The sequence below is a fragment of the Rhinatrema bivittatum genome, chromosome 2 (genome assembly GCF_901001135.1).
Source record: "Rhinatrema bivittatum chromosome 2, aRhiBiv1.1, whole genome shotgun sequence".
Lineage (NCBI taxonomy): Eukaryota > Metazoa > Chordata > Amphibia > Gymnophiona > Rhinatrematidae > Rhinatrema > Rhinatrema bivittatum.
Genome location: NC_042616.1, coordinates 577,066,622 through 577,090,663, shown reverse-complemented (window position 1 = coordinate 577,090,663; position 24,042 = coordinate 577,066,622). Strand labels below are relative to the sequence as shown.

General features: G+C 46.4%; 1 protein-coding gene across 1 annotated transcript in view; it reads left to right on the top strand.

Annotated features, from left to right (window-relative positions):
* RAB31 (RAB31, member RAS oncogene family) overlaps positions 1-23,476 on the top strand; it is a 236,483-nt gene extending 213,007 nt beyond the window's left edge. Inside the window, exon 7 of the mRNA XM_029590987.1 lies at positions 22,904-23,476. Within this exon, the coding sequence (XP_029446847.1) occupies positions 22,904-23,001 (98 nt within the window). The 3' untranslated portion in view covers positions 23,002-23,476. The remainder of the gene's footprint in view (positions 1-22,903) is intronic.
* The last annotated feature ends 566 nt before the right edge of the window (positions 23,477-24,042 follow it).

Sequence of the window (24,042 nt, the reverse complement as noted above, 5' to 3'; positions counted from 1 at the left end):
CAGGGCCAGTGGCAAAGCGGAGGTCGTGGCAAGCAATGCTGGGTTCTGATCACGGATAAGTCAATAGTGTTGTCAATCAAGGCAATGGTCTGATCACGGAGAAGTCAGTAGCGTAGTTAGCCGTAGCGGAGGTCTGAGTCTGGAGATAGGCAATAGCGTAGTCAGGCATAGCGGAGGCCTGGGTCTGGAGATAGGCAATAGCGTAGTCAAGCAAAGCAAAGTTGATATCTGTAGAGTCAGTCCAAAACATAGACAGAGCAGGAATGAAGAAGACAGGAACCGGGAACAACAAAGGTCAGGAATGAAGAGTAGAGAGGATTCTCTAGCAGCAGCAAGTACTCAAGTAGCGAGGAGACCTGTTACAAAGGCAACGCTATGGAGCGAGGCCTGAGCTTAAATACACTGGTTTGACGTCATCATCCAGGGCTGTGACCAGGTTCCCGCCGCGGGCCCTTCATAAGCGATGTGCGCGCCTAGGGAGGGGCACGGCGCGGGTAGTGGCGTCTCTCCACAGACCACGCGAAAAGGCCCAACGAGCAATGGCATCTTCACCTGCAACATGGGGACCATGGCAGAGCCGGAGGCACCGGGGGCAGCCCAAGGTCGGAGCCGGTGGCCCACTGCTGCTAGCAAGGAGGAACCAGGAGCTGGAGTCTGTGTAAGAAGGTGAGGGGGCTGCGCCTCGGGTCTGCTGTGGAAGGCAGGTGTAACAGAGCCAAGATCGTTATGAAGTTGGACCTTCATGGGGCTATAATTTGGTCCAAATCAAGCCTGGGGATGAATGGAAAATCGCCTTTAATATGGCCACTACGAGTACCTAGTGATGCCTTTCGGCTTGTGGAACGCGCTGGCAGTCTTCCAAAACCTAATGAATGAAGTCTTTCGGGACATGCTCAACAAATGTGTGATCGTCTTTCTCGACGACGTCTTAATTTATTCTAAGGACCTGAGTATCCATTGTGCTAAAGTTCGCCGAGTTCTTCAGCATCTAAGAGATAGCCGTTTATTCGCTAAGTTGGAGAAATGTCTCTTCAAGCAGGAGTCTTTTCCCTTCTTGGTGTTTACTGTCTCCACTTCAGGCTTGCGAATGGACCCGGACAAGCTAGCCAGCATCCAGGAGTGGCCTCAACCCATGGGACTCCATTCGCTACAACGATTTCTTGGCTTCGCCAACTTCTATAGGAACTTCATTCCACAGTACTCTCACATCGTGGCACCACTCACTGCCCTAACCAGGAAGGGTGCTGACACCAGACATTGGCCTCCAGCAGCTATCTCAGCTTTTGAGGAACTAAAACAGGCTTTTCTACAAGAACCTTGCCTTCGCCTCCTTGACCCTTCTCACTCCTTTATTGTAGAGGTGGACGCCTCTGACGTAGCCGTAGGCGCCGTGCTCAGCCAACACTCCACCCAGGGAGCCCTGCTACCGTGCTCATTCTTCTCCCGCAAATTCTCCCCGGCTGAGAGAAATTATGGAATCGGAGATAAGGAGCTCCTGGCCATAAAGTTGGCATTTGAAGAATGGAGGCAGTGGCTAGAGGGGGCGCAACATCCCATCGCAGTTTACACTGACCACAAAAATTTGGAATACCTCAGTAAGGCACAGTGTTTGAATCCATGCCAAGCCCACTGGTCTCTTCTTCAGCTGGTTTCACTTTGTACTACGCTATTGACCAGTCATAAAGAATTCCAGGGCGGATGCCCTATCTAGACTTCATGACCCTGAGGATACTCTGGACCAACCCTGTTTCATTCTGGATCCTGCCAAGGGCATCTTGGCAACCACCCACACGATACCCCAGGGGAAGATGCTGGTCCCATTCCGCCTTCGACCCAAGGTTCTAGTCTGGGGACATGACTCCCTCACTGCTGGACACACAGGTTGGACTCATACCATGGAACTTGTGTCTCACTACTACTGGTGGCCTCTCATGCTCAAGATGTACAAGCCTACATCAGTTCCTGTCTGACCTGTGCGCAACAAAAGCCCTTACCAGGCCATCCTTGGGGACTTCTACAACCTCTCCCAGCTCCGTGCGAACCCTGGACACATATTTCCACGGACGTTGTCATAGACTTACCCCTCTCACAGGGCAATCAGGTGATCTGGGTAATAGTAGACAGATTTTCAAAGATGGCACATTTCATTCCTCTCCTCAAGTTGCCATCAGCCTTGGACTTGGCACATCTGTTCACACAGCATGTCTTCCGCCTCCATGGCCTGCCCCGACATCATGGGCCCCAATTCACGGCTAAATACTGGCACTCCTTATGCAAGAAATTCGGAATCCAACTGGACTTTACTATGGCTTTCCACCCTCAGGGGAATGGCCAGGCAGAACGGGTTAATTGGGATTTGAAGACCTTCCTCCTTTCTTTTGTAGGGAGCCGCCAAGATGATTGGGCTTTGCTATTACTATGGGTGGAGTTGTCTTGATAGTAGGATTTTCTAGTTAGTGCAAACCTTAGTATTTACACAAAGGGGTGCACAAAGGGGAATGCCCCTTTGTCGCGCACTTCGGCGAGCGATGCATGGTGCGCGACGCCTAGACATCGTGCTTCTTTTTGAATTGTAGGATTCGCTTGAGGGTCAGCGCCTGGGCTGATGACATCAGGGGGGCAGGCCTCATGATCAGGTGTTTCTTTGGGGCTCCTGCCCTTCTCTTTTCCTTTCTTTTTGTTTCTTTTCCCTTCTTTTTTACTTTAGATGGCGCCGGGTGCCTGCCGCTGCGGTTCCTCGTGGTGGGGTCACCGTTAGTGGAGCATTCCTGCTGGTCATGCCTCAGTTGAGGGTCGGCGCCTGGGCTGATGATGTCGGGGGGGGGCCTCGCGATCGAGTGTTTCTTTGTGGCTCCTGCCCTTCTCTTTTCCTTTCTTTTTGTTTCTTTTCCCTTCTTTTTTAATTTAGATGGCGCCGGGCACCTGCCGCTGTGGTTCCTCACAGTGGGGTCGCCGTTAGTGTAGCGACTCCTGGTCGTGCCTCAGTTGAGGGTCGGTGCTGATGACATGGGGGGGGGGGGGGGCGGGCCTCACGATCGGGTATTTCTTTGGGGCTTCTGCCCTTCTCTTTTCCTTTCATGGACCTGGTGTCTGCAGTAGAGGAAGTGAGGTAGAGGCAGCAGATACCAGCTGGATTATGTTGAGGATGCTGAACCTTATGCCCTCAATAATTCATCTAATACCCATGGCAGCAACAAAAGAGGTAAAGAAAAGTCTCCACATAACTCATGGTGAGGGTAACATGATGATACAGTGGACCATTTAATCCTAATGGATTGGCTTCAGGAGGTTAGCATTGTGGAGAGGTGTCTTACATGGTTTGAATCTTATCTGGAGAATAGGAAGCAGAGCGTGGTGATGGACACCTATTCCTCCTCTGCCTTGAATGCTCCCTGTAGGGTTCCCCAGGCCTCCCTTCTTGCTCTTCCCCACTTCCTATGAAATATAAAACAAGGTCATGGCCATAGAGCCTGAGTGAGTGTCCCACTCCCTGTTAAAGTATTTAATTGCAGGTGACTGCCACAGCCCAAGCCCAATTCCACTTCTTAAAAAAGAATGATACCACCCCTTCTACCCTTCCCAAAAACCCTAAATTATCATTGTACCCCAGCAGCTGAGAGGTAGCAGCACTTATATATTTATTTATTCACTGCACTCTCTTCAGCTGACCAATCTGAGTTCTGAATGGGAATTTGTCAGCTGTCAGTGAACTGACCAAGTCTGAAAAGTGTGCGGCGAATAAATAAATATATAAATGTCGATACTTGTCAGCTGTTCCGGCGTTTTTTATATTCACCCTGTGAGAGGAGCTAAGAGCTTCACATCTTCCTAATTGGGTACAGGTATAATTTGGGGGGGGGGGGTACCACACTTTAAGAATTTGGGGCACTTGGGCTTTCTTGGTCACTTTTATCTTTGAAACTAAGATTAGGGGGGACTTCGGTGGTACAGCCCAAAACATTTGTTCACGTTTTGAGGGGGGAATCAGACTGCTTGGGTCTGTGATGTTTTTTTCAAATGAAAATAATAAACTAGCAAGTGGCAAAGTTACACAGATTTCTCCCTCCAGGTAACTTTAGCCGAGTATATATCTTGATAACTTTGCCACTTGCCAGCCTACTGAATATGGATATGGACCTTGGGTTTCAGTTTTTATTTTATTTTGTCCGAGAATCTTAATGTTAAAACAAAAAAAGAAATCGGTAGAAAAATAACTTTTCCACTGATTTTTCTCGTGTGCTATATTAAAGTCATTTTTCCACTGACATTTTTTTTTTATAACTTTGAAAATCCTAGGCAAAATAAAATAAAAACAGAAAATGAAGGTCTCTAAATATGGACCTCTAAATCTCTAAGCATGGTACAACAGTTAAAATTAAAGCATTGACCAATAACTGATCATACAAAGTAAAATTTGAAACACAACATAACCTATCTCAAATCTAATTACTAAATTAATGATGTTCATGATGGTAAACTGTTGAAAACAGCTTGAGGAGCAGCAGCATGACTCAATCATTTAGTTTTCTTCCTATCATCTATCCTGCATCTGACCAAGAGATGCCCACTGGAGCATCCTGGCACCCATTTCTAGCAAAGCAATCTAACAATAGGAAACTGCAAGATTTCATCTTGAATAAATTGTGATTTTTTTTTTACTTCCAAATACCAAGATCAGAAAAGTGATCCCAGACTAAATTTTATCCTTAGCAACTCAGTTAGGGATTCAAAAATAAAAAAAACCCGTCTCTTCCAAAATACCTTTACTACAACATCATGTAGGGCCACTTGACTTGCTATGAGGCTTGAAAATACAGTATCAAACTGGAAACCAGTGATTTTTTTAAGGCGAGTGTTGCGAGCAGGCTCTCTCACCCTTCTTCAGGCCAGTCAGCCCGACCCCTGTCGTCATCCTTCCGGCATGGCAGGAGCCGTGCCGAGGTTCCCTGCGGCAGCAGGAGCCACACTGCGTTATCCTGTGCGGCCCGGAGGCCGCTGACACAGTCCCTCGTGACTGGAGCCACGTTGCTGCATTCCTTGCGGCCCGAAGGCCGCCAGCTTTCCCCCTACGTGGCCAGAGCCGCGTTGTTGATTCCCATGTGCCCTGCATGTGGCCTGGAGGCCACTGACACCTACCTTGCCTTCTACGGGGATGGGGCCTACCATCCCTGGTCTCGCCTGACAACTGGAGCCACTGGCAGTTCCTCCTCAGTGGTCAGAAGTTGTGCTTGCATCAGGGCCTGCCCTGAGGCCTACCTTCAGCTCCTGCTTCGGCTAGTCTTCCTGTGCAGCAGGGCCGCTGTCCAGGGTCCTGTACTGCTTCCTCTCCCTAGGGGCGGGCCCGAATCTTTCAGCCTGAGTTAAAGGGCCAGGAGGGAGTGGTCCCTCTGGTCCCACCTGCAAGCTCCACCTTGGGTGTTTCCTGCTTCACCCTATAAAAGGGTTCTTCAGTCATTCTAGCTTTGCCTTCACAAGGAGTAAATCCTCCTTAGGATTCCACGTCTTTTTCTCCTCCTAGGCACTCTGTTCCTTGTGGAATCCCGTGGCTTCGTGTGTGTTCCATGTTCCGGTCTCTGCATTTCCTTGATGTTCCATGATGTCCAGTTTTCTACCCATCCATAATGTCCAGCTGTCTGCCGTCCATGATGTCCAGTTGTCCGCCTGTCCCATGATGTCCACATGTCCATGTTTCGACTGTCGCTGCCTGATGCCTCCACTCCGTCCACCTTACCTTTTTTGTGACTCCTCCCGCGGTTGATGGACGTCTGGCTGCCGCGGCGTCTGCCTGCCATCCCCTCCGGCGTCCCCGGTCCGGCTTGGGCGCTGCATCCCGCCATGTTATCCAGGTACCATAGGGCGGATGCGCCGTGCCGCACGGCCCTGCTTCTTATTCTCTCTTTGGCGTGAACCTCAGGGGCGTTCCCCTGTGATGACGTCACGCATCCCGGATACAAAAGCCTACTCTTTTTGCTAGCTAATTGAGTTAGCAAGGGGAATTCTTACGGATGGGATTCGCTCTCTGTACTTAGCTACTCTGCCTCTCCAACTTTTGGACATTATCCTAACGGGGTACCTGTTCCTCAGGGGCTTCTCTCATTTCTTGCAGGTCACTATCAGGAACTGGTACTCACTCCTCGAGGGCCCATGTTCCCTGACTCGCTGCCTGAACCTATCTCTTCTGCTTGGAAGAAACCACTGCCTACATCAGCAGTGAGTTACCAACTTTATTTCCTCAGAGCTGTTCCCTGGAACCAGGTACTCGCTCCTCGAGGTCCTGCCTCTATTCCAGCTTCTGTGACACCTTCCAGGAGAAACCGCTGTGTGAGTAACTTTACCAACGAGGCTCTATACTAGAACTCTGTGTATGCTGCACTGTACTCACTATCTCAGTTTTCTCCAGTACAGCTCAGCCATAGAGGGAATCGCTGTTCCAGTATCCTGAGGAACCCTAGCCCAGCCAGGCTTCATCTCTACTCACTACTGCCACCTCTGGTGGCTTCTCAACCCTGTCTAATAAAAGATATAACTCTGTGTTGTGTGTCCCAAAGCTGAGCCTGACCTGTGGCCCCTCATGGGACTTCCCCCCGTGGGCATGGTCAGCTGCCACAGTGTCCAAGGGTCCACCCAAAACCTTACAAACAATAACAGTCCGCCTGTTCCAGATGTCTTCAGCTCCCCCTGACCCGTCCCTCGTGGTCCATGACCAGCCCGGCTGGGCTGGTAGGGCGCGTAGTGGCCCATTGGTCCGCGACCACCCTGGCTGGGGTATGTAGAGTGCTGGTGGGCCTTTCCATCAGATGGCACCAAGGAATCATCTCTTCCCTCGTCAGTCTGCCTTGATGTTCTTGCCTGTTGTGTCCTTCCTTGGACAGGTCCTGTCCTGCAGTGTGGTCCGTGACCAGTCTGGCTGGACTGAGTAGGGCACCTGAGGGGACCGGGTTGCCTGCCTGTTCCTGTCCTTGGATTTCCGTGGCTGTGATGCCTTCTTGTGTGGTCCGCGACTCTGCTTGGCTGGGCTGAGTAGGGCGCCAGAATGGACATTGTCTGCCTGGAGGTTCTGGACTTTTAAACATTGGTTTTAGTCTTGCCTTGTCTTGCCATGCCTGTCTTGCCATGCTTTGCCCTACCTTGCTTTGCCTGTCCGTACCTTGCCACGCCTGAGTCTTCGTCTGCCTTGCCACGCCCGATGTCTTCGTCTGCCTCGCCACGCATGATGTCTTCGTCTGCCTTGTCCTCTGTCTGGCCTGCTGCTTCCTGCCGCTCCCTAGCGGAGGACCATTCAGAGACCACCATTGCGTTGGTGGTCTCAAGGAAGCGTGCAGGTCCGGTCGAGGCTCAGGGTAAGGACGTTTCACAGCAAGGGCACACATTTCGTCTCGCGCTGTAGAGCGCCCCCTGGTGCTCTCTTCCATCCGCAGCACAACAGCGAGAAAGCTTAAAACATAACAAAATTGTGAAAACTGCAGGTAAAGTAAGTTTCCCTAAACAGAACCATGTGAATAGGGAGAGAGAGTCCATTGAGTTTAAATAAATTTTCTGAAACCTCCTAATTGTCTTGCTGTATGTCTTGATTAGATTTTAAAATTACACAGAGCATAGATATCACAAGTTTAATTCCGTGCTGTAAACAGATCTTTTGTATTCTGTGTATATACTGTAGATTACAATGATTAGGCAGCATACAGTATGCCATGTTTTTGCACAGAAACGAGATCTTGTATGTTCACAAGACCACAATTAAAAGCACATAAAAAAATGTTAAATGCTAAAAATAAAAAAAATCATTAGCTATTTAAAGTTAGAGAATTTAAGGGGCAGTGTCAGGGATGGAAAAATGGAAATATGAGAATCAATGACTTATGTTACATCTGTGGTACAGCAGCTAAAATATGCACTTTGAGGTAACAGGATAGGCTTATCCTGCTGAGTTAATTCTTGTTGAACTACTGCAGAGTCTCTTCAGCTTCAGTTTCCTTATCTTTGCTGGTGCACCAGGGTTTGGATATTTTTTAGATTTAATTATTTGCCTTTTCTAAATCCGAGCTCAAAGCTCAGGTCCTTAAGTTATTTCCTCTTGCAATCTAAATTGTAAACAAAATGTCAGGTTTTGCCTTGAGGCCCACTGTGGCCCTCAAAGTTGCATGTTTTCATTAAGAATGTTAAAAACCGGTAAAAGGCAAAACAAAAAAAATCCCCAAATCATGTGACAAATAAGTAGGTAGCAACAAATAATATTAAGATAGCAACTAATCTTTTATGCTTGCCAATAAAGGTCAATAAATTAAACATATAGGGGGTAGCATAAAATCCAGTTCTATGCCTGTAAATGGCGGTTCTAAAATTGACCTGGGCTCAGTGCATGTAACTGAGTTGCACAAGTACTTTTACGTGCACCGAGGAAAGGCGTTCCGGGGGGGGGGGGGCTTTGGAGATGGGGCGGCTTCAGCACTTAATCGCACAATTTTTGGACTGAACCTTTAAAAGCATATATGTGTATAAAATGCTATTTTACATGCATATGTAGGCCTTTTGAAAAAAATGCCCTGGGGGTTGTACTTGTGAAAGTAATAGAATGCAAAGGAGATGCATCCCCTGTTCAGCCAACAATTCCACAGGGAATGATGCATCCCATGCAAATGGGCTGTTCCCACCTGACAGAGGATGAGCGATGTCAATACTGGCTCAGAACCTGTGTCTCTATTACTTTGCCTCTGGGCATCACATCAGTACATGCCCCTTGAGGCTGAGAAACTTCAGTGACTAGGGCTGGCTGGTTATCAAGTGGGGTCATGACTCTAAATTGGACGAACGTCAGGGCATCCAAAAGACAATAGACTTGATCTCTCGCCAGTACTGGTGGCCCCAGATGATCCAAGACATCTGGGTGTATGTGGACTCTTGCCCTAACTGTGCCCACAATAAGCCATCTCATCAGTGCTGCTGGGGTCTTGTTCAATCTCTGCCAGTCCCAGACAAGTCGTGGACTCATATATCCACCGACTTTGTTAGAGACATTCCCCCATCAGTGGACTGTACAGTTAAAATGGCACATTTCACTCCTTCAGGGCCTTCCACAGCCAATATTGCCCATCACTTTTTCAATGCAATCTTCTGTTTGCAAAGCTTACCTGAACAAATGGTGAGCAACCAAAGAGTCCAGTTCACTACAAAGTATTGAAGAAACCTATGCACTAAACTCAATGTAACCCTTGACTTCTCCTTGATATATCATCTGTAATGTAACAGACTTACAGAAAGAACCAACCAAACCTTGAAAGCCTTTCTTCGGGTATAGTGTCTCCGAGCAACAGAACAACTGGGCCCAATTGTTACCCTGGGCAGAATTCTCTTATAACAATCATACCTGGGAATCTTCAGGAGCTTCTCCCTTCTTCATTATTCATGGGAACCGTTAGGAGTATTGGAAGGGGCACCACAAGGTGCCCCTTCCAATACTCCTAACGAAAGCGACACCAGCAGTCAACCAAGCTGCAACCAATCTCCTGGATCTTTGGAGGAAAACCCTCCAACAACTCTGCAAAGTGGCCAAAACCTCTAAGAAGAACGCTGAAAAAAGAAGGTAACCAGTGTCCTCACTCTTACCTGGAACCCTAGTCTGGTTAAGTACGCTAAACTTCCACCTGAAATTCCCATCCAGTAAGTTTTTTTTTTTAATTTTCTCTTTATTAAAGTTTCAAAATTTAACATAAGCATCAATACATCAATACCACCCCCGACATGGTTTCGGACGTTATATTAATCAGTCCTGATTGTTATGAACAAACACTATTTAGTCAGGAATCATATGATATGCTACAGCCATAAGTATAGGATACCGTGTATATATTTGATAACATTCAATCCTGAGTACAAGCGTTTATTGTAGTCCTAAGCAGATGTCCAGATATTATTTATTTTGAGACTAATAATTATTTATTTCTATGTTAGCCATACCTCTGGCTTTTCCTCCTCCCAGTTCAAGTGTCCCTGTTTAATTGTAACTTTCTCTCACTTTTTCTCTCTTCGCCTATTGTTCACTGTTAATTTTAATGTTAATGCCTACTGTTAATGTTATTGCACCGCTGTTTATTGTAAACCGATACGATATGATTGGTATCATGAGTGTCGGTATAAAAAAGCCCTAAATAAATAAATAAATACATGCCATATATTCCAGATAGAATTATGCTTTTCTTCATACAGGAAAAAGACATGTAAACAAAACAATCAAAAATATCAATTGAATTCAATAAGCATTCAAACTAAACATATTTTAATTATGCAAATTCCTCACTATTCTACCTGGTTTTACTATGCAATCAAGGGAGAACTAATTTTGAAATATTATAGGAGCAGAATTACAAATCTAATACAAATGATCTGAAAGAGAGAGTAATGGGTTTATTTAATCTATGCCAGTACTTCTAGACGGATCTGGTTTGGATTCACTTTTAGAATTTAAAAAAAAAAAGTTTCTAATTGATCTGGCTCCATGAAAACATACCTATTATTTTCAAAGGAAAGAATGCATTTACAAGGGAATTTTATCATTATTTTTGCACCTATTTGGCGCGCTCTAGGACAGAGTAGAATATATTTCTTTTTACGCATTTGGGTTACTTTTATAATATCTGGAAAGATTCCAATTTTCCTGCCAAGATAGAGCTTATTTCTGTTTCGAAAGAAACTTTTTAATATCATGTCTCTTTCCTCAGATATTGCAAATTTCACAAGTATCCCTCTTTTCTCAATTTGTTCTTCTTGAGCTGTTTCAAGAAATCCTGTCAGATCTTCCAATGGTGAAGATGACTCTGGACGCCAACCTCGATCTTCATTGTCCCCCGTCTCTCCACCATTTTCATTTTTCTTCAGCCCAGGTGTAAAATAACTTTCTGAATTTTTGGTAATTCTCCACTAGAAATAGACAATGTTTCTTGAAAAAACTTCTTGAGTTGCTCTTTGGGGGAAATTAATTTGCACTTAGGGAAGTTAATTATTCTTAGATTATTATATCTAAGATTATTTTCCAGAAATTCCATTCTTATCTCTAGCCTGGAGCCTCCTTGGATTAAACCAGTTTGTATCTGCTTAATTTGATTAATTTTTAAATCCATTTCTTGTATTTTTGTTGAATTTAACAGAACAGAGTTCACTATATTAAACTGGTCTTGAAAACCTTTTACCATTGCTGTTAAGGAAATAATAGCATTTCCCAGGGTAGATATTCCATTCCACAATGAATCTAAAGTTACATTTTCAGGCTTGTTTAAGAGCTTAATCTCTATAGAATTTACCGGAGTAGTTCTCGGTGTTTGTCCTGATCCGTCCAGGTCTGTCTGGCTCCTTCCCACAGCAGTGGTCGATGGCAGAGAACTGCCCCCACCGCTTAGCACGCCAATGTTCAGCTCTCTCAGAGCGATCAAAGTCCTTTCACCCTGAGACTGCCCCGTCGCGCCTGCTGCAGAGCCAACCTCGGGCGTTTCCTCCATATGCTGCAGCACTGGCAGCAAGGGATCCACTGGCTCCAGCACGCCTTCTCGGGCAGGATGGGAAGGAGTAACCGGAGCTCCAGGGCTCAAAGATAACTCGTCAAGGGACACTGAAGTCTGCTCCTGCTCCGGGATCCCAGCTGACTCTCCTGGAGATTCGCCCACAGTGCTGAAGAATTCCCAAATCCTCATTTGGACAGGGGTAGGTCCAAGGGGGGGGGGGGGGTCGAGGTTCCCACCCTTACCTTCCCCTTTCTTTTTGTATGTGGCATATCAGTTTTCAGGCAATAAAGAGGACTACAAACGATTCTGAATCGGGAGCTCAAACAAACGCATCCTTTCTCATCAGCGCCATTTTGTTCTCTCCCCATCCAGTAAGTTTGCACCTTGGTTCATCACCCTGTATCCCATCCTGAGACAGACTAGTACTATCGCTTATCTATTGAAGTGTTCCAAGTATTATTGCTGAAGCTTGTGGTTCTTAACTGGAGTAACAGGCAGCCACCTGTGCCCACAGAATCGTTGGTGGATTCGGACACAGAATTAGCGGTATAAGTTACCCTGGATGCCAAAAGAATATGGGGAAAGATCCACTATCTTATTTCTTGGAAAGGGTATGGGCGAGAAGAGAACACCTGGGAATCTGCTTTAAATGTCCAGGCACCTCAATTAACAAGAAGTTTCCACAGTATTTCCCTATAAGCCTAAGCCGAGGGGCTTGGGGAGGGGGGCTTAGAAGGAGGGTCCTATTACAATGGGCTGACTGTGGGGCCATCCCACAGCCGACCTCACTTTCTCAGGCCATTGTGTCAGGACGCTGACATCTCTATGCTGTATGATTGCTCCTTAGGTGCGTGTGCACCCTCTCCTCGTCTCTTATTGACGCTGCCGTGGAAACCTTGCTGCGGCTCTGGAAGATGTCACTGCCAGCAGGCCATTTAAACCTCCTCGTTCCTGCTTGCTGGCGCCTTCACAAGCCTCCTCCATTCCAGCAGTGCCAGTTGTTTCAGCATTCCTGTCTTGTTCCTGCTTCCTTCCTGTGTATTCCTGTTTTGTCCTGGTTTGTCTCTGTGCTGTCTTGCTCCAGGTTCCTTCTTTTGCTTCCAATCCTCTGCCTCAATTCCTATCTTCCTCCTTGTCCGTGTCCCTGTGTCTTTCCTCTGGCTTGACTGTCTCCCTGTTTTGACCTCAGACCATACCTGAACTTCACCTTCCATCTGCCTTGACCTTGGATCAGATCTGGACCTCACCTTGCCTTCCACCTGCTTTGACCTGAGTTTGGTCACTGACTCAGCCTTTTGCCACCACCTTCACATCAGACCAGGAAAGTCCTTCCAGCCGCCAGAACCTGTGGGTTCAACCCAAGGGGGAGGTGATTAGCTAGGCAGAATACCTACTGTCATGGCGTGTCAGCCACTGCTTGTTAAGGCCTATCTTGTGCCTACATAATATAGGTTGCACAAAAACTTAGCAGCATAAGGACTCACCACCTCAAGTCATGACACGTCTGTTTTATAATACATGTGTATATCATTACCCTGCAACATATGCATGTATGTTTGCTAATATGCAAATATATGCAATGCAGTGAAAGCATATACTTTTCCTACCTATTTTAAAAATATATTTGCGTATAATTTACACACAGAAATAAAGTGTACTTACTTGCGTAAATCAGGATGTTTTAAAAACATGCACGTGAGGTACATTGTACCTGATGTTGTGAGTGTTTTACGTGGACTCTTGGGCCGGCCTGATGGAGAGAATGGGTGGAGTAGATAGGAGTCTCCACGAGTGAGATATAGGCCGGGAGGCGGATACTGGACAGAGGCAGAGTGCAGGATCTTCACCCTGGAATCCTGTGCTACCCCAGGAGGGGCCTGTAGGAGCCGGGCCGCTGGGACTTAGGAGATGACTTCACCCTGGAAGCCCGAGGCTCCCCCAGGAGGAGCCCGGGGAGCCTGGGCCACTGGGCTTAGGCGAACAACAGGGTCGGAGAGACAATCCGGGGTCGAGGCAGGCAGCAGACAGAGGTGTCAGGAGCGGGCAGAGGTCAGGACCGGAGGAGCAGCACCTGAAGAAGCAGGGAAGCCCCAAACTGGAACAAAGAGGAACCGAACCCAGGAATCCTAGGACCAGGACTGGAACTGAAGCAGGAACCGGGCACTGAAAACCAGGAATCAGGACTGGAACTTGAAGCAGGAACTGGAACAAAGACCAGCAGGTGAAATCCAGGCACACAGCAACTAAGCACCCAGAGGTAACCTCGTTGCAAGGCATCTAACGGGCAAACGCCGGCCTTAAAAATCTGCTGGCATGGAAAGAGGTGGGGCGCTGAGAGGCGGGAAAGGCCCTTTAAATGCAGCCTCCTCGCGCACGTGCCTAAGGAGGGAGGGGCTGACTTCAGCGATCCGGCGGCGTCTCCCTCGTGGGGACGCCGCCGAGCAGGCCGCGCCAACCTGCCCAGATCGCGTGACTGCTGCCGGTGACCAGGGCCGGGACCCGGCGGATCAACGCGGGGCTCCAGACTGTGGAACCCCGGGAAAAGAGGTAAGACCCCGGTCGTGAGTGCCGCGACCAGGGCCGCAACACCTGAGGACTGGAGGGTGGCCAATGTAACCCCAATATTTAAAAAAGGCTCCAGGGGCGATCCGGGTAATTATAGACCAGTGAGCCTGACTTCAGTGCCGGGAAAATTAGTGGAAACTATTCTCAAGATCAAAATTGTAGAGCATATAGAAAGACATGGTTTAATGGAACACTATCAACATGGATTTACCAAAGGGAAGTCTTGCCTAATAAATCTGCTTCATTTTTTTGAAGGGATTAATAAACATGTGGATAAAGGTGAACCGGTAGATGTAGTGTATTTGGATTTTCAGAAGGCGTTTGACAAAGAGCCTCATGAGAGGCTTCTAAGAAAACTAAAACGTCATGGGCTAGGAGGCAATGTCCTTTCGTGGATTACAAACAGGTTAAAAGACAGGAAACAGAGATTAGGATTAAATGGTCAATTTTCTCAGTGGAAAAGGGTAAACAGTGGAGTGCCTCAGGGATCTGTACTTGGACCGCTGCTTTTCAATATATATATATATATATATAAATGATCTGGAAAGGAATACAACGAGTGAGGTTATTAAAGATTGCATCTTTAAAAAACCTAAAGACGCATCTAAACAATTCAAAAACCGCGCCGAAAGGGAGCCCCGCCCCCGATCCAGCTCCACCAATAGGAGCCAGCCCTGAGGGGCTTTAAATCAGCATTACGTCCGGCGTCGCGCGCCGAGCGTCGCGCGCCGAAGGAGCGCAACAAAGGGGCAAGCCCCTTTGTTTCGCCCCTTCGTACAGCCCCGAGGAAGTCCCGAGCCATACCCGCGGAAGAATCTATTGCCAGATATATCATTTCGGCGGCCTACATCCCGCCTCCCACCTGCACCCAACCGCTTCCTCCTCCTCCCTGCCGAGGCTTGCGCGATCGGCGCGGCCCATCCGGGGCAAAAGCCTTCTCACCAGACACTCGAGGTGAGACGTGCAGGAGAGACAGGGGGCAAAGAACAAAGATACCTAAAACGAAACTAAAACTAATTAGCCACTCCAGCAGCACTCATTCAGCCTCTAGCAGCACATCCAGTCTCCAGCAGCACTCATTCAGCCTCCAGCAGCACATCCAGTCTCCAGCAGCACTCATTCAGCCTCCAGCAGCACATCCAGTCTCCAGCAGCACTCATTCAGCCTCCAGCAGCACATCCAGTCTCCAGCAGCACTCATTCAGCCTCCAGCAGCACATCCAGTCTCCAGCAGCACTCATTCAGCCTCCAGCAGCACTCATTCAGCCTCCAGCAGCACATCCAGTCTCCAGCAGCACATCCAGTCTCCAGCAGCACATCCAGTCTCTAGCAGCACTCATTCAGCCTCCAGCAGCACTCATTCAGCCTCCAGCAGCACTCATTCAGCCTCCAGCAGCACATCCAGTCTCCAGCAGCACATCCAGTCTCCAGCAGCACTCATTCAGCCTCCAGCAGCACTCATTCAGCCTCCAGCAGCACATCCAGTCTCCAGCAGCACTCATCCAGTCACTCCAGCAGCCAGCATTCGTCCAGTCACTCCACCATCCCTCTAGCAATCTTCTAGTCACCCCTGCATCCAGCATTCTTCCAGTCAATCCAGCATCTAGCACTCATCAAGCCACTCCAACACCCAGTAGTCATCCAACAATCTTATCCACCTGCAATTTCTTCGTAAAAAGACAGCATGCTACAAACTTTCCCCATTCAGATCATCCCTCACCTACTCACCCACAGAGCGAATACACCCGTGCTCAATCCACGATCAAAGAGATCCCTGATTCCAATCATGATCTCCCCTCTAACACAATTCCTAGGATTATCTCTAATCACCTTAACCCTTTTCAACTCCCAGTCGCTCTCAAAAAAATCTCATTTGCTCAACGACCTCCTCCTGGACACCCAACCGGACTTCTGTGCCATTACAGAAACATGGCTAAAAAACACAGACACCGCAATTATTAACCAGTTGCCAACACAACAATATGACATCTTCTCTATCCCCAGACCTAAAAAAAGAGGGGGTGGAATAATGTTAATAGCAAAAAAAGAACTGAGACTGTCCCAACAAGCCTTCAAATCGACGACCAAATTAGAAATCGGACTATTCAAATCCTCCCAGCTTCAAGTCTGCCTTATTTACGCCCCCCCGGGGCTCCTAGAATCCGACCCTTCTCCACTCATCGAAACCATAGCCAAACACATCAACACTAACTCACCGGCTATTATCTTAGGAGACTTCAACATCCATGTTGACTCCCCTACCCTATCATCTAATTGCGAAGCTCTTCTCCTTTCTCTCCAGGCTATGGGATTCAAACAAATTATAAACAACCCCACACACAAGGCAGGCCACACACTTGACCTGATATTCACTAACGAAACCGTCTCGCCCATCACCCCTCCTTCCTGCTCTCCCATCCCCTGGTCAGATCACTCGATGATAACTACAAAATTATATATAAAACAAAAATTGACCCCTATTGTTACTAAATCCTCGATCCAGTTCAGGAAACCCTGTTCCATGGACACTCTCAACAACAGCCTGGCCGAAGAACTAATTAAACTGGACTTCTCAGATGCGGATACCGCTATGGACTCCTGGCAAACTATTACACACTCAGTAGCTAACAGAATTTGCCCTGTAACAACAAAAGTTATCAACCCAGCCCGCACGAACAAGAAACCCTGGTTCTCAACCGAACTAAGGAAACTCAAACAGGATCTACAACACAAAGAACAACGCTGGCGGAAAGATTCCTCCCCTTCCTCACTTGCTTCGTACAAAACTGCAATGAGCTACTATAGGACATCCATTACCCGCACCAAACGAGATTTCTACGCCAAAAAAATACACGGCTTCTTATATGACCCTAAAACTCTGTTCTCATATGTAGCTGCCCTTACCACACCTATGCCCCTCACCATCCCAGAAGAAGAAGCCCAGAACAAATCTACAGAGTTGGCTATCTTTTTTGATAACAAAATCAAAAACCTTCTTGCCCCCCTGGCTTCAACTAACATGGCTCCAAACCCTTCGCAACCATTAAGCCTCGCAACTAATAACCCTCCACCAAATATCCACAGACCGTCACTAGAAATTCTTGAACAGACATCCTCCCTGGAAATTGAATCAATAATCAAGAAAATGAAACCTTCCACTCATCCTCTGGACCAAATACCGACCAAACTACTTCTCACCATCCCTAACACCATTGCTAAACCGCTGGCAGACATCATAAATTGCTCCCTCAATCAAGGATCGGTCCCGGACTCCTTAAAAATTGCTTCACTTAAACCCTTACTTAAAAAACCCAACCTGGACCCAGCCGACCCTGCAAACTTCCGCCCCATTGCAAACCTACCTTTTATAGCCAAGCTAATGGAAAAGCTTGTCAACATCCGACTCACAGACTACCTTGACTCCCACAATATTCTCTACCCCTCTCAATTCGGATTCAGGAAACGCCTAAACACAGAATCCCTCCTTCTTTCTCTAACGGACAACATCCTGATGGGCCTTGACAAGGGACAATCTTACCTGCTAGCCCTTCTCGACATCTCTGCCGCGTTAGACACGGTAAACCACAATATCCTCATTAACCGCTTAATGGAAATAGGCATATCCGGCTCTGCACTGCTCTGGTTCACATCCTTTCTGAACAACAGACACTACAAAGTCAAAATAAATGACAAAGAATCTCACTCCATTCCATCAAACCAAGGTGTACCTCAGGGTTCGTTTCTTTCCCCTACCCTGTTCAATATATATCTACTCCCTTTATGCCAGCTACTCAATAGTCTCAATCTCACCCACTTTATATACGCGGACGATGTACAAATCATAATCCCCATTTCAGACCCCATCTCTACTCTAAATTTCTGGAACAACTGCTTACACGCCATCAACCTTCTGCTCTCGAGTCTCAATCTGGTCCTAAATACTTCCAAAACGGAACTACTGGTTATCTCCCCTTGTGACAACAACCCCCTCGCAAATAATGCTAGCATCCCATTAGCAAACCAGGTTAGAGATCTTGGGGCCACCCTTGACTCTAGAATGAATTTCAAAAAATTCATTAACGCCACAACCAAAGAATGCTTCTTCAAGCTACAGGTCCTGAAGCAACTTAGACCGCTCTTACACTTCAAGGATTTCCGTTTGGTGCTTCAAGCCATACTGTTTTCAAAGATAGACTATTGTAATGCTCTATTACTTGGTCTGCCTGCTTCGTCCACCAAACCTCTTCAGATGCTGCAAAACGCAGCGGCTAGGATCCTTACAAACACTCGTCGCAAGGACCATATCACACCAATACTAAAAATTCTACACTGGCTGCCCATCCAATATAGAATACTTTTCAAGGCTCTCACCATCATCCACAAATCAGTCTACCAGCAATCCACTCTCCAACTCACCTTCCCACTTGAATTACATACTTCCGCAAGACCGATCAGAACTGCCTACAAAGGTTCGCTCAAGGCCCCCCCCAACAAATCATCGGTCCACAACACTATTCACAAGCGAGCTCTTTCAACAGCAGGTCCACTACATTGGAATTCACTTCCACAAGACTTACGCCAAGAACAATGCCATTCAACTTTCAAAAAGAAATTGAAAACCTGGCTTTTCGCAGAAGCCTACCGCTGAAGGTTCTCCTCAACCATCACTGACTCTCACTCCCCCACCCCTCCCCTATCCCTTCCCCCCACCCAACCTCACCCTTTCCTTCTCCCTCTGGACATACCAGGCTAATAACTGCCTAGGACAAACCTATGTTTTGTATCTTACAGTTTTTGTTGATTTATATATTTATCTCTCTCTAATTGTTTCTTAGTTTAAACTCTGCACTGTCTTCCATTGCCCAGGTTCTATGCTCCCTGTTTAATGTAACTTTACTTTCTACCTTGATGTTAATTGGTTTCCCCTCAGTTACATTGTAAACCGGTACGATAAGACCTAGTCTTGAGCATCGGTATAGGAAAAGAAATTAAATAAATAAAAAATAAAAATTTGCGGATGATACAAAATTATTCAGAGTAGTTAAATCACAAGCGGATTGTGATACATTACAGGAGGACCTTGCAAGACTGGAAGATTGGGCATCTAAATGGCAGATGAAATTTAATGTGGACAAGTGCAAGGTGTTGCATATAGGGAAAAATAACCCTTGCTGTAGTTACACGATGTTAGGTTCCATATTAGGAGCTACCACCCAGGAAAAAGATCTAGGTATCATTGAGGATAATACTTTAAAATCGTCGGCTCAATGTGCTGCAACAGTCAAAAAAGCAAACAGAATGTTAGGAATTATTAGGAAGGGAATGGTTAATAAAACGGAAAATGTCATAATGCCTCCATATCGCTCCATGGTGAGACCGCACCTTGAATTCTGTGTACAATTCTGGTCGCCACATTTCAAAAAAGATATAGTTGTGATGGAGAAGGTACAGAGAAGGACAACCAAAATGATAAAGGGGATGGAACTGCTTCCCTATGAGGAAAGGCTGAAGAGGTTAGGGCTGTTCAGCTTGGAGAAGAGACAGCTGAGGGGGGATATGATAGAGATCTTTAAGATCATGAGAGGTCTTGAACAAGTAGATGTGAATCGGTTAGTTACACTTTCGAATAATAGAAGGACTAGGGGGCATTCCATGAAGTTAGCAAGTAACACATTTAAGACTAATTGGAGAAAATTCTTTTTCACTCAACGCACAATAAAGCTCTGGAATTTGTTGCCAGAGGATGTGGTTAGTGCAGTTAGTGTAGCTGGGTTCAAAAAAGGTTTGGATGTTCTTGGAGGAGAAGTCCATTAATGGCTATTAATCAAGTTTACTTAGGGAATAGCCACTGCTATTAATTGCATCAGTAGCATGGGATCTTCTTAGTGTTTGGGTAATTGCCAGGTTCTTGTGGCCTGGTTTGGCTTCTGTTGGAAACAGGATGCTGGGCTTGATGGACCCTTTGTCTGATCCAGCATGGCAATTTCTTATGTTCTTAAGTGAAATTACAAGTTTTACCAATTACTCCACCAGTACACCCAGTCTCTCTTCAGGTCATCAAGACCCTCCTGATTCTTCAGCCTGAACTCCACCCAGTTCACCCAGACTTCCCACCGGGCCAATAGCACACAATAAACAAGTTTAGTATCCCTTACCCAAGATAAATAGCAGGTGTAAAATTATATGAGTAAGTTGGAAAATCTATGTACATGCTTTTAAAATAGCAACTTACACACGTAAATGTTGGCCCCACTCCAGAGTGCCCCTAGACCACCGATTTTTTGCATGTGTATATGTGCACGTGAAAGCAAAAATACTTTACATGCATATATTTGAGGCTTATAAAATAACAACTATGTGAGTAGATGCTACTTATGCACATATTGTCATGTAACAGGAACGTTTGGGAGCAGTCCCAGCTGAGGGATTTTAGTGTGCCCTTGGGCCCTGGCCTGATCCCAGATGAATCCAGGACCGCACCGAGGGTTGGCGGTGTGTCTCAGCATGGGCGAAGACAAGGTCCGACCCTCTGCTGGACCTGCATGCTTCCGGAGCCAACAATGTGATGTTGGTATATGAACAGTCCTCCGACCATTCCCAGCCCTTTCGGACCTGCTGCTTAGGATTGGCAAGAAGTAGCAGGCCGGACTCAGGGCAAGGGCAAACGAAAGTTCAGGAACTGTAGACAGAGGCTGTGGAACAATGTTCTGTAGAACTAGACTCAGGAACAAGGTACTGTAGACATAGACTCAGGACAAAGGTACTGTAGATGAGACGAGAAGCTGGGAAGGTAGACATCGGCACTGTCTCTCAGGGCGCCCTACACAGTCCACCCGCGGGACTGGTCACGGACCACCCTGTCCCACTGCACTCCCTACACAGCCTGAAGAGGCTGGTCACGGACCATGCAGAGAGCAGGACGAGCGCAGGAAGAGAATCCAGCCAAGGCGAGACTCCAATGACAAAGCCGGTGTCACCCAGAGAACCGCAAGAGCTGGCAGGTCAGGAAGACTCAGGAACGCAGGAAACAAATCCAGCTGCAGGAAACTCCAATGACGAAATAAATATCACCCGGAGAACCATAGGAGCTGGCATGTCAGGAGAACTTGAAGGCACAGGAGAGAACATCAGGAAACCTGGAACGTCAGGAAGCGAGACATTGGGAAATGAGACATCAGGAAGCCTGGACAAGGGACCTCAGGAGACAAAGACATGGAACACAGAAAGCAGACGAGACATGGAGCTTCAACAAAGAACGAGACCTGACGGAGCACTGGAAGATAGGAACTTCCAGGAGCAAAGTAACTCCGATGCAAGGCCAAGCATGAGTGCTGGAGCAAAGCTTTTATACCCCAGGAGCAGGCAACTCCCTGGGAGGAGTCACAATGGGCCGTCCCTCGCTGGCTCTATAAGAATGGAGAGGAGCCACGGGCCTGCCCCTTAGGAGAAGGGCGTGGCCCACACCCTTCTCCTAAGGGGCCTCGAGTAGGCACCGAACAACACGAAGGCCTCCCAGGCCGTGGAGCAGGATCCAGACAATTGCTCAGGCGAGGCCCTGACTTCGGAGCGGCCTCCAGAAAAAGGTGAGATGCCTCCTGTGGCACAGCTACAGGAGGAATCGTAACACATATGTGGTAATTTTTGTGTGTACAACTCTTTGAAAATTCACCCAAAAGATTGTGAAAGTACTCCCTGTTCCAGCACCTTTTACTCAAAAGTGTGGCTTTTCATTACAAAGTTTGAAATCACCCTTGTTGGTAGAAAGCTTATCTGTACTCATAGTGATTCTTATCAATAGTCTCCTTCTGACTCACTACCACAGCTTGCTTCCTGCACTCCCAGACAGATGGTAACTCCTGCCCCAGTAGGATCCTTTTCAGTCCCAATGCCGCCTCCTTTGCTCTGCTTGATCTCTGATCAAACGGTTAGACCTCTGGATAGGATGCATGACTCTCTCCTTCTCTTTGTCCTATGTCTCTCTCTCTCTCTCTCCAGCCAGGACCTGAGCAACTCTAGTGATGGGTTTTGGCGTGCTTTCAGGCAAATTTTCAAAAGCCCACACGGGTAAATTTCAGGATTTACGCATGTGGCTGGGCCTTACGTGCTGCGGCCATGAGAATTTATAACATGCACATGCATGTTATAAAATTGGCACGCCCATGTGAGCGCACTCCTTTTAAAATTGACCCCTCTGTGTAACTGCCTGAAGCTCCATGGGGCCAAATCAAAGAAAACAGGAATGTGTTATGGACTTTTCCTCCAGGAACTTGTCCAAACCCCTTTTAAACTCCACTATTCTGTGACTATGGGTTTCTAGTACAGCGGAGTTTAAAAGAGGTTTGGACAAATTTCTGGAGGAGAAGCCCCATAATACATTATGATGGGGCTTCTCCTTGGTCTGATCCAGCATGGCATTTCATATGTTCTTACGTTCTAGGTAGGGTCAATCTCACTGGCTCACAAAGTCAGCTGGGCTCAGACAGAAACTGTGGAGCATGATTTGCATTGCCAATCTCTGGCAATTAACCTTGTATTTACTGTTTTTTCTTTGTCCTGAAGCAGACAGCCAGTGCAGACAGAAAGCACAATCCCTGCAAGCTGTTATTGTCTGTACTTGTTGGCACAGTGTGCTGAAGTTTTGTAAGCATTAAAAGAGGTTAAAATTCGGGTAGAGGTTAAATATATCTCAGAATTTATATCCCCTTTACAAATAGTCCACCCTCGGTGCCTCATGTCGCAATATGTGCATTAGACTGACAAATCTAGTTAGGATTTGTGTTTTATAAATCCTTGTGAATGTACATTTCTCCTTTTGAAATAATTCTATGCAATTTTCATGTGTTTTAGGTCGACAAATTCCACCTTTGAATTCTCATGAAAATGGCAATAGTGGAACAATTAAGCTTGCCAAACAGACATCACAGACGAGTAGACGGTGCTGCTGACGCAACCTAACCTGGTTGGCTGTACTTGAAAATAATTTTTGCTTAGTCAATAAGCAAAAATACTCTATGTTGTTCATGATGAGACACTGCTTTGGAAGGAATGATTCAAAAAACTACTTGTGGGTAATAAGAGGCAGTGACAGAATGTTTTATTTCCAGAGAAAAGTCTCCCTCAGATCCTGATTAAGGTATCTCAAAACAAATCACATAGTTCACTACAAAATAGCTCTTTTGCTGTGCAAACTATGAAGTCACTGGTGAAATGATAACTTAAGCTTTTGGTTCTTTAGTTGCAAAGGGGAAATGTGCATGTTAGTTATCTTACTAGTTCAATCATACATATAAACACCTTGTAACTTCTCATCTAATTTATAATCTCCAATCTTCTTTATTCTGTATCTTCTAATTTTTTATATCTATTCTTTTATGAAAAAATGTTTACTTATAAATCAACACAGCCATGTTTTACTGCCAGTGCTGCTGCTTCAGGGCATTCACACTCTCAACTGCTACTACTTGTCCTCTGTGGCCATTTTGAAAAATCTGAAAAAAAGAGACCTATTTAAGACAGTCATCCTTACTTCTTAGCCAATCAGAAGACTTCAAAAAATGGACCACCAATCAAATCATTTGTGTATAGTCTACTAGGCAGTCTCTGTTATAACAATGTAGAAATGTGTAAAAATGATTTGAAAAAAGCGAAAATGTGTAGAAATCATTTTAAAAAATGATGGCAGTCAATAGAAATATTCAACCCATGTGGTAACAAAGAATCCAGTCGATAAATCCATTTTGGCTCTTGCTGCAGGAGCTGAAGTCCTTGATTGCCCCCTCGGATATGTGCAAGACATTCTCCAAAATGCAACAACGAATCTCTGCAAAAGAATGACCCTTATTTATGCAGTTCTGAACTATAGGTGCTTCTAAACATTGATTAATCAAACAGCTTTTATGTTCGGCTAGACGTATCTTCAACTTGCGTGGAGTCTTCCCCACTTAAACCAATGTACATGGGCCTATAAGAACATAAACAACAAACGA